The sequence below is a fragment of the Macrosteles quadrilineatus genome, unplaced genomic scaffold (genome assembly GCF_028750875.1).
Source record: "Macrosteles quadrilineatus isolate MER2022 unplaced genomic scaffold, UCM_ALF_1.0 Scaffold_4__1_contigs__length_99947679, whole genome shotgun sequence".
Lineage (NCBI taxonomy): Eukaryota > Metazoa > Arthropoda > Insecta > Hemiptera > Cicadellidae > Macrosteles > Macrosteles quadrilineatus.
The window spans coordinates 55,782,534-55,797,364 of NW_026542597.1; the positions used below are offsets into that span (position 1 = coordinate 55,782,534).

The 14,831-nt window shown below is 39.1% G+C and overlaps 1 protein-coding gene across 1 annotated transcript in view; it reads left to right on the top strand.

Moving 5' to 3' along the window:
• LOC128991868 (exocyst complex component 1) overlaps positions 1-14,831 on the top strand; it is a 51,443-nt gene that overhangs the window by 14,377 nt on the left and 22,235 nt on the right. The window contains exons 10-12 of the mRNA XM_054415110.1: positions 5,684-5,821; positions 6,269-6,497; positions 7,148-7,368. Of these exons, the coding sequence (XP_054271085.1) occupies positions 5,684-5,821; positions 6,269-6,497; positions 7,148-7,368 (588 nt within the window). The remainder of the gene's footprint in view (positions 1-5,683; positions 5,822-6,268; positions 6,498-7,147; positions 7,369-14,831) is intronic.

Below are 14,831 nucleotides of genomic sequence, written 5' to 3' on the forward strand. Positions count from 1 at the left end.
GGAGAAAAAAGCACTTGGCTTAGGAATTGTAGGCTAAGGAAATAAAATAGGAATGGATACTCAACCTACCTACTTGAAGAAAGAGTTCCAAGCACTTGAAACCACACAAAAGTTCACAGCATAATTAATTTGAAATTTTGCCCATACAAGGGGGTTTCTTCTGAATGAAGTATTAGGCTGCGGGTACAATACGAGTGACGTTGCTCAGACATCAATCACATTAAGTTGCGTGTAAATTTGTGGTTTCAAGTCTAGACCGATTTTTGCCAAATTGCGGCTCATATAAATCATGCTTCCGTCCTGCTGTAAACCTGTTCTTCTCTTCTAAATCTTCCAACTTAATCTGCTCAAAATGTTGTCAAAAGTAGGGATGCTCATACATATGGCATTATATGTGGTATGCGAAGATCCTATCACCGTCATCCTCAGAAATGGTGGTGTTCTCCAAACACCTTTCTTCTCTTGTTAATCGGTTGTTCCCCCTCCACTCTCTCATTGACTCCTACACCTCTTATTTATAAAGACTAAGATTTTCTTTAACAAACAATATTTTCAGATAATAAAAATAATTAGCCTAATGTAATATGTCCTTGTAATATATGTTTATATTAATTGTACAAGAAGCAGCATTTGATTTTATAATGTTGGTTGCATTCCAGATGTTAAAGACTTTTGTTTTGGTTCTGATTGTTAATTTTGTCAATAACAATAATAATTGAGTTGTGATTGAAATGGAGAATAAATTGAATACACTAGATTTTATCTTGTTCTTATAAAATATTACAATGGCGCAGTCGAATTAAACGGACCTCGTTCCGAGTGATAGTAAGTCTAGTAAAAGTAAAGTTTTTTTTTTTTATACCAGATCCTGAAGAAGATAAATCTAAACTTCAAAAAAAAAAGGGAGGTAAACTTAAAGACTAAGATGGCAGGAATAGGTAAAGTTGGTGAATTTAACCCACAAGATGAGTCCATTGAATCATATGCAATGAGGCTTAAGCATTATTTCAAAGCTAATGAGATTGATGACGATACTAAAGTTTCTGTTTTAATAACTGTTGTAGGCCCAAAAGTTTTAACAATTTTGTCTGATTTAGTTTCACCTGCAGCTGTAGATAGCAAAAGTTATGAAGAGTTAGTTAAAGTTCTTGAGAACTATTTTTTTCCAAAGAAATTGGTGGTAGCTGAGAGATACACTTTTTATTCTCGTGTGCAAAAACCTAGTGAGAGTATTTCAGAGTTTGTTGTAGCGATTAAACATTTAGCTAGTTCATGTAAATTTAGCACATTCTTAAAAGAGGCTCTTAGAGACAAGCTTATTTCAGGGATAAGTAATGAGGTCATAAGGCAAAAATTATTGTCTGAGGATCAAGAATTTGATGAAGCTTATAGTTTGGCACTCAGATTAGAGCAGGCTGAAAAACAGACAAGTTTGTTCAATCCAAAACAGGAAATTTGTCATTTAAATTCCAAGCCCAATTCTTTACATGTGAATCAAAATAGGCAGACTGGTAGTCATTTCAATTCAGCTATTGGTGCTGGTATGACTAATATTAATGCTAAATTTAAGTGTTACAGATGTTGTTCAGTTGAACATAGGGCCAATGAATGTCCATATGCAAATTATAAGTGCAATGGGTGCAACATAGTTGGGCATCTACTAAAAGCTTGCCGAAACCAAAGTAAAGTTGCAAAATTTGGAAGGAAGGACAAGTCAGGTGCTAATAGAGTCCATCAAATCTCAAAAGATGATGTCAATGAGCTTAACTCAAGCTGCAATGAAGTTTCAAATAATGTGTGTTTGTACAACTTTGGATTAAACAAAGGTATGGCAGCTTACAAGGTAAGGCTAACTATAGAGAAGGTTCTGGTGGAGATGGAAATTGACAGCGGGTCAGCTGTATCAGTTTGTCCTTCAGACGTTTTTAATGCACATTTTTCTCATATTGAATTAAAGCCTGTTTCTATGAAATTGCGAACTTACACAGGTGGTGACGTGCCTGTTCTAGGTCAAGCTGAGGTTAGAGTTTTGTATAAAAACCAGAACCTAGTGTTACCACTATTGATTGTTGAGGTTTGTCGTAAAGACCAGCCTATTTTGCTTGGAAGGAACTGGTTAGCAAAATTAAAGTTGGATTGGCATGCTGTATTTTCAAGATCGTATGATACTACTGGTACTAAATCTAAGTCTACAGTGAATGTTACCACATGTGAATTGAAGCAATCTAATTGTGAAGTTGTGTTGCCTAATGGCAAACTTGAGGCTGAAGTAGAGGCGTTAAAGAAAAAGTACAATGCAGTGTTTCAAGGGGGGCCAGGAGAAATAAAAGGTGTTAAGGCTCAAGTCACTCTCAAGGACAATGCTGTTCCTAAGTTTTGCAAATTTAGGCCTGTGCCTTACTCGTTAAGGGAAAAAGTAGAACAAGAATTAGATCGGTGGGTTGAGGATGGTATAGCGTACAGAGTTTCTAGTTCAGAATGGGCTACTCCGTTAGTTACAGTGCCCAAGACTAATGGTGTCCGATTGTGCGCAGACTTCAAAGTAACATTGAATCCGGTGTTACAGACGGAACATTATCCATTACCTCAACCTGAGGATATATTTGCTTCTCTGTCTGGTTGTACATATTTTTCAGTTGTGGATCTCACTAATGCTTATCAACAATTAGCTGTTGCGGAGGATTCACAACCTCTGTTGACGTTAACAACTCACAAGGGACTATTTCGACTAACACGTCTGCCATTTGGACTTTCTTCAGCTCCAGCTATATTTCAAGCTGTGATCGATCAAATTATAAACAGATTACCAGGTACTGTAGCCTATTTAGATGATGTTTTGGTTGGTGGCTCAACAAGAGAGGAAGCCTTTTATAGATTGGGGAAATTGTTACAGCGTCTTATGGAATTTGGAGTACAAGTTAATGGGAGTAAATGCAAGTTCTTGCAGCCTGAAGTGGAATATTTAGGCTACGTCATTTCAGCATCAGGAGTCAGTCCACAACAAGGTATTGTTGAAGCTATTCAAAAAGCTCCCGAACCTACTAGTAAAGACGAGCTAAGGGCTTATGTTGGTTTAATAAACTATTATGGAAAATTTATTCAAAACTTGTCTGCTAAAATTCATTGTTTTTATGAACTGTTAAAGAAAGATGTTCCATGGAAATGGACCGAGCAATGTTCTCAAACATTCAAAGAAAGTAAATCTTGGGTTCTGTGTTCTGATGTTTTAGTACACTATGATGTCTCTAAACCTTTAGTGCTCACTTGTGATGCTAGTCCTAAAGGAGTTTCTGCCATTTTGTCCCATATCATAAACGGAGAAGAAAGACCTATAGCGTTTGCATCAAAAACATTGAGTGCCAGTGAGAAGAACTATTCACAGCTCCACAAGGAGGCGTTGGCACTGATCTTTGGAGTGAAGAAATTCCATAAATACATTTATGGGCGTACCAATTGTATTTTACAAAGTGATCATCAGCCACTAGCAGCTATTTTTGGATCGAAGCGAGGGGTGCCTAGTTTAGCTGCTGCTCGCCTACAACGATGGGCCCTGATTTTGTCTGCCTACAATTTTGAGGTAAAATATCGGAAGGGTTCCAGTTTGCCTCACGCTGATGCGTTGTCACGCTTACCACTACCCGAGAATGAAACTTTGGAGTTGGATGAAAATTATATATCTCATGTGGAATTTTTGTGTAAGAGAAATGAACTTCTTCAATTCGGGGAGTGACGATTCTCCAATCACTTCTTTAGAGATAGGACAATTGACTGATAAAGACCCACTGTTGTCTAAAGTTCGGGATTTTGTGTTATATGGGTGGCGTGAAATTGTAGACCCAATGTTAATACCATTTCAGAGAAGGAGAGATGAATTGTCAGTGGATAAAAATTGCATTTTATGGGGCAGTAGAGTAGTCATACCTAAGAAATTGCAAGGTAAAGTCATCCAGATATTGCATGAACAACATCCTGGAATTACTCGAATGAAATTGTTGGCACGCAGCCACGTGTGGTGGCCTGGGATTGAAAAAGTAATTGAGGATGCTGTGTCATCTTGTTTGATTTGTCAAAGTACAAGAAATGCTGCTTCAAAAGTTCCATTGCAGCAATGGCCGTTAACTTCCGAGAGATGGCGCCGAATTCATATCGATTTTGCTGAAGATCCAACCACCAGACAGCAAATGTTGATTGTAGTGGATAGTTTTTCAAAGTGGATGGAAGTATTTTTAATGGGTTCTATTTCAACGGGGAAGACCATTGAGAAACTTCGTACACTATTTTCTGCTTATGGTTTACCTGAGGAGTTGGTGTGTGACAACGGCACGTCTTTTACCAGTCTAGAATTCAGGGAGTTTCTTAGAAAAAATGGTGTGAAACTAACATTTTCTCCACCATATCACCCTGCCTCCAATGGAGCAGCCGAGCGTTCTGTTCAAGAAGTTAAGAAAAGTTTGTTAAGGCAAGTTTTGGGTGAAAAATCATCTCAAAAGACATCACTGCAGTATAAATTGGATAACTTTCTTTTCGCATATCGTAATACTCCATCGTCAGTAACCGGTGTGAGCCCGGCTGAACTGTTCTTACGTTGGAAACCTCGAACAAAATTGACTATGTTAAAACCTAATCTACTAGACGAGTCAAGGAAGAAGCAGGAAATGCAGAAACGAGCCTCAGATAGGCATAGAGGTGCGTGTAGATTTTTTAATGATAATCAGAAGGTGTTGGTTAAAACAGTCAGACAGGAGAAAGTTAGTTGGGTTCCAGGTCGCATATTAAAAGTCCAGTTACTTATTTGGTTAGTGTTCTTGGCAAAACAAGAGTTTGCCATGCAGACCATCTTAGGCCAACTGAGGTAGGGGAGGACGAAATCATCGTGCGGAAAGAGGAAGTTGGAAGGACTATTGAGGCACATCAACAAGAATTCAATAGAGATTTGCCTATTGTTCAGGAGTCTACATCACCATCAATATCAAGACATGATGCTTCGCCTTATTTGCCTAGATTGAAGTCTGATGTTGGGAAACCACGGGGTGTGCAATACAGTCCATCTACAGTTTTGAGGAGATCACAGAGGACTGTGCACAGGCCGGAGAAATTGGATCTATAAAGTTGGGAAGCCAAAGAGTCAGAAGAAATTTTAAAGTTTTAAAGTATTATGAGCCAAGCAAATTTTAAGTGTTGGCGAGTGTAATATATGTTTATATTAATTGTACAAGAAGCAGCATTTGATTTTATAATGTTGGTTGCATTCCAGATGTTAAAGACTTTTGTTTTGGTTCTGATTGTTAATTTTGTAAATAACAATAATAATTGAGTTGTGATTGAAATGGAGAATAAATTGAATACACTAGATTTTATCTTGTTCTTATAAAATATTACAGTCCTAAAATGTTTATTACATCTTATTTTGACTATTTTTTTATAGTAAGGATACATATATATTTCTTATTGCTTAGTAATTTATCATAATTCTTTAAAAAGCTATTTAGCTGGAATAACCTGTAACTACACTGACACCTATGACAGGGAAATTCGATGATCTTTGATAAAATAGCCGCTTACATATAGCTCAGGTTGCTGCTCGTAGCTTGTATCATACCTGAAGCTGTAGAATGGATTATTACGACAGTAGAGGGTCTATATATTTATAATAACGCTGTAAATCTGTTTGTAATATTTGCAGGGGGTGATGAATGCAGAGATCCATCCAGCGTTGGTGAGGCTAGCAGCTGTTCAAGAGCAGAAGAAACGTTTTGACAAGTGGAAGGGAAAATTTTCTCAAATCATCTCTAGACACCTTAACAATCTCTTTATCCATCTAGTAAGTTTTAATTTTCCAATTTCAATATATGTTTGATTTTATCATTGTGTTGCTCTTCAGCATAGTACCATATTATTTAAGTTATATGTATGCATAGGGTTGTGAGGTACTATCACTTCGAGAATCAAAATTGAAGGAGGTGTGACAGGGAAAATCTAATAGGAGAATCCAATCTGGAAGATCCAGAAAATGATGATTGGACATTCTTGAGAGGACATCACTTTAATGGGCGTTAGGATATAGTAAGCATATAACTAAATGTTTAAAAAATGATAAATGATGATAAAAAAATAATGCTAGTGTAGATTAAACAGTCTACGATTCCCAATACGCTCTTTAGCATCTAAATTTGAATATCCCACTCTTCACCATCAGTTACTTCTTTGGTATTTCACCATTTAGTATTAGCTTTCCATTTAGACATTAACCGAACACATCTGGTTACAGGGTAACGATGCTGGGGAGCAGACCGCTAGCCACCTGACACTGCCTAAACACACAGCGCTGCACCGGGAACTCACGGCGTACACGGAGTTGATGCACTGGTGCAAAGTGATGGATCGTAAAGCTTACACGGCACTCACCAAGGTGTACACCAGCTGTCTGGGCAAGATATATGAGAGGGACATCCGACAATTCCTAGAGGACGCTAAGACACAGATATCCGGCAACACAGGTACCACAAACAGAAATATAGAGTAGAATCAACAGTGTAAACTAACTAATCTTACCTTGAGGCCAGGTGTTTACAAATGTATGTTTGTACTACATAGTTGTAAATAAACTAGTGATATGTGGCAACACTGCAGTTTTCAGCAGCCGTGCACTCAACTCAGCCATTTTGCAAACTCTCTTTCACTTTCTCTACACTTGACTAAGTCCTCCAGGGGACAACGTAGCCTCTGGATCACTAAATTGAAGCAAAATGGTTTATTCTACCATGCTTTATTGTAGTGTTATTTTATTTGTGTTTTGGTGGTCGAAGTTTGGCCATGTGATGCAGAAAGATCTCACTGAACAGAAATATATTCAGCAGGACAGGGCCAGCTATGGACTGCTGGGTGTGGAGAGAGATCTCTGGGGTTCAGAGTATGACAGCAGTGAGAGGTTGAGGTTTGACCATGTGTTGGAGAAAGTTCTCACGGAATTGTAATATGTTCAGCAGGACCAGGAGTGCCTGGTAGGGAGGAGAAGGTGAGGAGTGCCAGCTATGGACTGCTGGGTGTGGAGAGAGATCTCTGGGGTTCAGAGTATGACACCAGTGAGAGGTTGAGGTTTGACCATGTGTTGGAGAAAGTTCTCACGGAATTGTAATATGTTCAGCAGGACCAGGAGTGCCTGGTAGGGAGGAGAAGGTGAGGAGTGCCAGCTATGGACTGCTGGGTGTAGAGAGAGATCTCTGGGGTCCAGAGTACGACAGCAGTGAGAGGTTGAGGTTTGACCATGTGTTGGAGAAAGTTCTCTCCCAACTGGAACCTGTCTGTCTGTCCGAACAGAACTTCTGTGTAGCATTCTTCCAGCTCGATGTTCTCAGCCCTACCACTAAGGTAACGTAGGATTATTGTTACCAGCTGAGTTATGAAGTATGAATCATCTGCTATTTGGGTTGTTTACATTATTTGTTTAGTTTTTGTAAATAAATAGTTTTTGGTTGAGTTTACTTAAAATGAGTTTTAATAATTAATTATTCTATATTGGCGACGAGAAAATGCCGAGGAAAACAGACCAGTCTCAGTATAGGACTGTAGTAACATGTCTTGCATACAAGATAGAATGAGCAGATTTTCATTTAAAGAGTATAATAGTGAACAATTGTGGGAAGACTACATAGCTCGTTTTGAGTTGACCTGCAGAGTTAAGGGACTGGGTGGTGCTAACACAGAAGAACAAGCGGCTCGGCGAGATCTTCTATTGGCAAATATCGGAGAGGAGCACCTCAGGACACTGTCGGACCAGATGTATCCAAGGAACTGGGAGGAGTGCACCTACGACGAAGTCAAAGAGGAAGCCAACCGGTTGTTTAAGCCTACAAGGACCCTTTTTGCAACAAGGTTTGAGTTTGAAAGAGCAATAAGAAAAGATGGTGAGACATTTATTTTGTTTTATAACAGATTGAAGTCTTTAGCTAGAAGTTGTAAATATGGAGATAGCTTAGATGAACGAGTACGAGATAGGTTTGCAGTAGGAAGCAACTGTCCAGAATTTGAAGTCGAAGTCAGACAAAGATGGCCCGAGGGAGTTAATAACCGAGGTGAGTGTGTTAAGTCAACAGTAGTACTAGAGTTAGCTCAATCTATGGAACGAGCGAGAGAAGAAGTTTCCAGACATTCGTGTAAAAATGAGATTTTTAAAGTAAGTGACAGTAAGGAAAAGAGGAAACCAGAGGTACAGAAATCTACTGGCTTCAATAGGTGTTATAGATGTGGGTTTACACATGACCCTAGTGAAGATAGGTGTCCTGCTATTTCTGCTGTGTGCAAGAAATGTTCAAGGAGAGGCCACTTCGCAAGAATGTGCAAAAGTAAACATAATTTTTTCAAGAGAACAGATGGTAAATTGAGAAAAGTAGATGATTCTGGTGATCAAACTTACGATGATGAGTGTAGTTCTGATATTGATGTTAGCGGAACACAAATTAGGTCTGTCAAGAGTAAGGTTCCCAGAGCTACGATAGATGTACAATTGAACGGGTATAATGTTAGAATGGAGTTTGATTCAGGAGCTCGGGTAAGTGCTATAAGTTTGTCTCTTTGGGATAAGATCAATTCAAGTGGCGAATCTCTAAAAAAGACGTCTGATGTAATCACTGGCTATGGGAAAAATAAGCTAGAAGTCATGGGTAAGGCTTTTGTGGACGTTACTTTACGTAATCGTACTAAGCGATTGCCAGTTATTGTACAGGGAGCGGCAGAAATATCTGACGGTTTTCAAGCGAGTACAGTCCGGCAGCCGAGTGGAGGGGGGTGGTGGGGAGCGGCTCATTCTCAAGGCAAAGTGTGACAATTTTAGTCGCCATGGAGCAGTGGACCAGTATACATCGCGCGTTTGCCGTTGAGGCGTTTTTTAAAAATGGCGATTCTGTTGTTGGTACGCAACGTAAGTTTCGGAGGCATTTTAATGTGGCTCGTGGGGAACCTATCCCATCCCGAAACACCATCAAATTGTGGGTGGATACCTTTAGATCACAGGATCAACTGCAAAACGTAGGCCTACAGGCCGTCCAAGTCCAGTGAGGACGCCTGAGAACGTGGAGCAAGTGCGACAAGCTGTGCTAACGAACCCGCATCGCCCGGAGCGTAGACAAGCTGCTGCTCTTGGCATGTCTGATCGCTATATTCGACGAATATTGCACTCAGGCCTTCACTTTCACCCGACAGCGATCAGACATGCCAAAAGCAGCAGCTTGTCTACGCGCCGGGCGATGCGGGCTCGTTAGCACAGCTTGTCGCACTCGCTCCACGTTCTCAGGCGTCCTCACTGGACTTGGACGGCCTGTAGGCCTACGTTTTGCAGTTGATCCTGTGATCTAAAGGTATCCACCCACAATTTGATGGTGTTTCGGGATGGGATAGGTTCCCCACGACACGAGCCACATTAAAATGCCTCCGAAACTTACGTTGCGTACCAACAACAGAATCGCCATTTTTAAAAAACGCCTCAACGGCAAACGCGCGATGTATACTGGTCCACTGCTCCATGGCGACTAAAATTGTCACACTTTGCCTTGAGAATGAGCCGCTCCCCACCACCCCCCTCCACTCGGCTGCCTTCCCCCTGTATAAATACTTCCCCGACATTTATACACCACTCATGGGATGCACTTCAATAGGAAAGGTAAAGCTAAAGTTGCAGACATGGTTGCAAAACTGCTAATTAGGAAGAAGCAAAATGAACCCTCAAAGCACTCTTTTAACTCTAAAGCAGTGGTTGTAGATCAAGGTATCGAGTTAGTTGAAGAACACATGAGCCAAGTTATAGACCGCTACAAACAGGACTCTTCTGTAGGTTTTGCTCACACTATATCGAGTGACCTTGACCATGCCAGAAATATGTCAGCTGGTGTTGCTGTTGTCTTCAAAAACAAGTTTGGTAGACCACGTCCCTGCGATTTTATTGCAGACAAACTCACCTGTCAGAATGTAAATCAAGGCGCTTTTGTTTACAGCCTGGTTACCAAACCGATGTATAGTGGGAAACCAAAAAAAGACGACTACAATGAAGCCTTTTCTCAACTCACACGGGATTTTAAAGCAAAAGGACTAAAAACATTAATCTGCTCCCCCATGGGTTGTGTGAGGGATCTTATTGCACCAGAACACTTTATCAAAAAAATTATGGATTTTCGTCAAGAAACAGGGGCTGCAGTGTTCATCGTGAGCTACAATCAAAGATCACAAAGAGAGCTAAGACGGGGACTATCACATGGCGAATTCCAATTGAAACTAGATGTTCTGATAAAGGAATACAGTTTGAAGAACTCAGCTGATGATACAGTTACCATCACCCCCACTCCACAATCGGGAACTGATGCTAACATCTACACTCCTTGTGGGACTCACGAGGTTGACGTCAACACGCCCACCACACCACCCGAGGATGAGGTCAACACGCCCACTACACCACCCGAGGTTGAGGTCACCACGCCCACCACACCACCTGAGGTTGAGGTCAGCACCCCTACCCTACGAGAGGTTGTTGTTGACACCTCCTCTAATGAATCTCTAAGCCAGTCAGCCATTGAAGTGTCCAATCTAAGTGAGAGTGAAATTATTCCCCAGAAGTGTAGTGTTGACCGCGCTGCCAGTGTGTCATTTGCTCCCGTGGATCCAAATAGGCCTAAGAATAATGTTTAGCCTTAATAAGACTGCCAAGCAAGAACCACAAAAAAAGCCATCAATTTTAAATGTAAATCCTTCACTCTTGTTTCTAAATATCCAAGGCTTAAAAAATAAAACATCGATTTTAGAGTCATTTGTACTTAGGAATAATATCTCCGCTATTGGTCTAACTGAACATTGGTTAAAAACAGAAGAGGTTGCTTTAGCTTATCCTGATGGTTTTTGTTGTGGTAGTGCTTACTGCAGAACTGATCATATAAGGGGGGGCTCTTTAGTTTTCACTAAAAATTCTTTGCAGGTTAAAATGTGTGATTTGGATCAGTTTTGTTCTGAAATGAGTTCAGAAGCAGCAGCAGTCTTTATCAAGGATTTTAAATTAATTTTCGTCTCTGTCTACCACTCACCTTCGGGCAACCCTGCGGTTTTTCTTGAAAATTTTGATAAATTATTAACTCATCTTTCTCGTTGGACTAATTATGTTTCAATCATCGGAGGAGACTTTAATAAAAGTTTTGACTTGACTCAGAACAACTACCTCTCTAAACAATTTCTTAATATACTACGCCAGCACAATTTTCACTTCTTAAATCACTCCCCCACTCGAGGCAACAATTGCCTGGACAATGTATTAACAAATTGTAGTAAAAACGCAAATATAAGCTGTAAAGTATTTGATTTCCCCTTCTCTGACCATAATGGTCTTCTAATTAATTTGACTTTGAATTTGGATAAGGATTGTGTTAATCAATATGCTGCTTTAAACTCTTTTTCTAAAGTAATTTTGCCAAAAGATTCGGTTGGTTTATTAGTAGAAAAGCTTGGTACTTATGATTGGATACAAGTGCTTAATTGTATAAATTCAACAGCAGAAGATACGTTCAGAGTTTTTTTCAAAGTTTTAAAAGATAACATTTCTTATTTTTCTAAAGTAATAAAAATTCAAACTGAAAATTCGAAAAAAAATAATTGTAATGCTTGGTATAATAGTGAGTTAAGAGATATGAAAGAAAGATTAATTTTTCTAGATAAAATAGTAAAAAATAGTCAAAGCGTTTCAAATGAAACAAAACAAGCATATAATGGGTTAAAAAATCAATATAAGCATTCAATTAAGAAGGCCAAAATAGAATATAACACAAATCTCATAGAAAAAAGTAATAACAAATGTAAAACTGCCTGGCAAATCATTAAAACCAGTAGCAATTCTTTAATCAATACAAAAAAACCCAAAATATCTCCTGATGTTTTCAATACCTTTTTCATTGAATCAATTGAAAACATAAAAATGAAAATTGTTAGTAATGATTACAGTTCAAAAGATTTAGTTAATAATTCTTCCATTACTCCTGTACCTTTTTTCTGGAATTTTATCACACCTAATGATCTAATAAAAGCCACAAAAAAACTAAAAAACTCTAGCAGTAATGATGTTTATCTCATGTCTAATAGTTTGCTTAAACAGATTATTGGTAATCTAGCTGAACCTCTATCTTACTGCTTTAATCTCTGTCTCCTTGAGGGTGTCTTTCCAGATGAATTAAAGGTCACCAGAGTCTGTCCCATTTTTAAAAAAGGTAAAAAAGATATTCCAGAAAGTTATCGCCCAATATCAATCATTCCTGTAGTATCAAAATTGTTTGAAATCATGGTTTTTGACCAGCTGAATTCTTTTTTTGAAAGAAACAACTTTTTAAGTGTACAGTAGACCCTCTCTAATCCGGCACTGCACCACTCCGGCACTCCAGTAATCCGGCGACTTTTGACGGGAGGTCTTTTGCGATCGCGGCAAAATTCTGATTATCTCCCGCGGCAGTGTAGACATAATAATTCTCTCACGTGGTCATGAAAACGTCATCGTCGTCTTGCACGATCGCGACAAAATCATTGACATCTCCCGCGGTCACGGAAAAGTCATCGTCGTCATGCGCGATCGCGGCAAATTCATGAACATCACCAGCAGACGTATAGACGTTATCATCGCCTCCCGCGGTCACGGAAACGTCATCGTCGTTTTACGCGATCGTGGCAAAATCATTAACATCTCCCGTGGTCATGTTGACATTAATCGTTGTCTTCCGCGGTTGCGGCAAAGATTTTATCATCTCCCGCGGCCGTGTAAACATCATTGTCTACTCCCGCGGTCACGGAAACGTCATCGTCGTTTTGCGCGATCGCGGCAAAATCATTAACATATCCCGCGGTCATGTAGACATTAATCGTTGTCTTCCGCGGTGGCGGCAAAGATTTTATCATGTCCCGCGGCCGTGTAAACATCATTGTCTACTCCCGCAGTCCCGGAAATGTTATCGTCAACTTGCGCGATCGCGGCAAAATCATGAACATCTGTAGAGGTCACGAAAACGTCATCGTCGTCATGCGCGATGGCGGCAATTTTACGATTATCTCCCGCGGACGTGTAGACGTTATCATCGCCTCCCGCGAATACGTAATTGTCATGCCCGATCGCGGCAATAGCGGTTTCCGATCACGCGGACTTCGGAGACGTGTTTTTAATGATAACATTCCAGTAATCCGGCATTTTCACTAATCCGGCAGTATGGCCAACGAACTATACTACTGGAACGCGCGCTGGGCTACAGAACCGGGCCGAAATCCGGGGTTGCGTCTGATGTTTGCAGGCGCTCGGAGTGGGCAAGAACACGCTCCGCGTACAAGCAGGCTATGCAGTTTTGCTTTCGCGGCATTTTAAATCGCCCTGTAGCCTCTAATATGATTAAATTTTACAACATATTTTTCTAACATCTGTTGTTACACAGCATTTTTTCTTAAACATTTAAGGTGTATATTAAATTACTATAAACAATAACCTGTAATCGTCATCAAATTACCGTAGGCTACGACAGTAACTAACACAACAGGAACCAGATATACACTAGGTAAAATAATAGGCTACATGTTATCTTATTACTTGTGGTATATTTCAATTCATGCCACAAACAATTCACAAACATGATAAACTTAGTCTAAGTGTTGGAAAACAAAATCATTTTATTAAGTTTTTGTCCCATGCCCAAGTTCGATTTCTTCGTCACATGCAAGGTTTTTTGTTTTGCAATGTGATGAGATATTATTTTCAAAAACAATTGAGTTACAGATTTTATTAACAATAAAATAATTCATAATAATAATTCATGGCTTCCTGTAAATTCTTTGTTACTTAAATGTCCTTTGAATACACTACCTTTTCTGGGAGATAGAGATGTGGATGGTGATGCAGTTTTCCGCTTATCCTAGAATCATTAGCATTCGTGAATTTATTAACATTATTAACCCAAACTTATAAAAAAAAACATTTGTATAAGAACCCCACTGATAAACTTACTTATAACTTATGTTAAACTTACCGATGACATAGACGTGTTGGCTTCAAATCGAAGATCTGCACTAGGTGGTTGAATAGGTACGGGTAACTTCTTTTTGATGACAACCCTCCTCTGTTTTTCTGGCGGTGGTTGGATATGTGATGGAAAGTCAAACAATGTCGGAATTGCTTCATTTTTAGCGAATTTCCCATATAGGGAATATTTAGCGAATTTCCCATATAGGGAATAAGCTATTACCGTAGTACTCATGGTAAGACCTGGACGCGGGAGCGATTTTTTTTTTCGTTTCGAGGTCCCTAGAGGCCAAAAACACCATCCGTTCAAATTCATATATATATATATATATATATATTCTTGAGGAGATAAGATATATATATATATAATAAGATATATATATATATATATATATATATATGTGTCCGTTAGCACGATAACTCGAGCAAAAGTGATCCGATTTTGATGAAATTTAAAATTCCCATGTTATTCTTATGGAGAATAAGTAAACTATTGTAGTTTGCTTGTTTATGAACATATTTTGGTCAAATTTGAAAAATGTTTTTATTTCTTACTAACTTAAACTATTAACATAAAAAAACAGTTTTACCTCCCTGATGCAGCAAACCTAAGTACTTGTTAAACTAATTCTATTTCAATCGGGAATAAATGTTATATTTTTAAGTAGACATTTCAGTGTAAATCAAATGGAAATTCGCTTAGTCTGCAGGTTTGCTGCGGCGGGGGTATTTAGTCTTTTCTTAGTTGTGTTTGGTAAAACTAAATGAAAATCGTCTTCTTTGAAATGTTTACCACACAGAACAGTATGTTTTG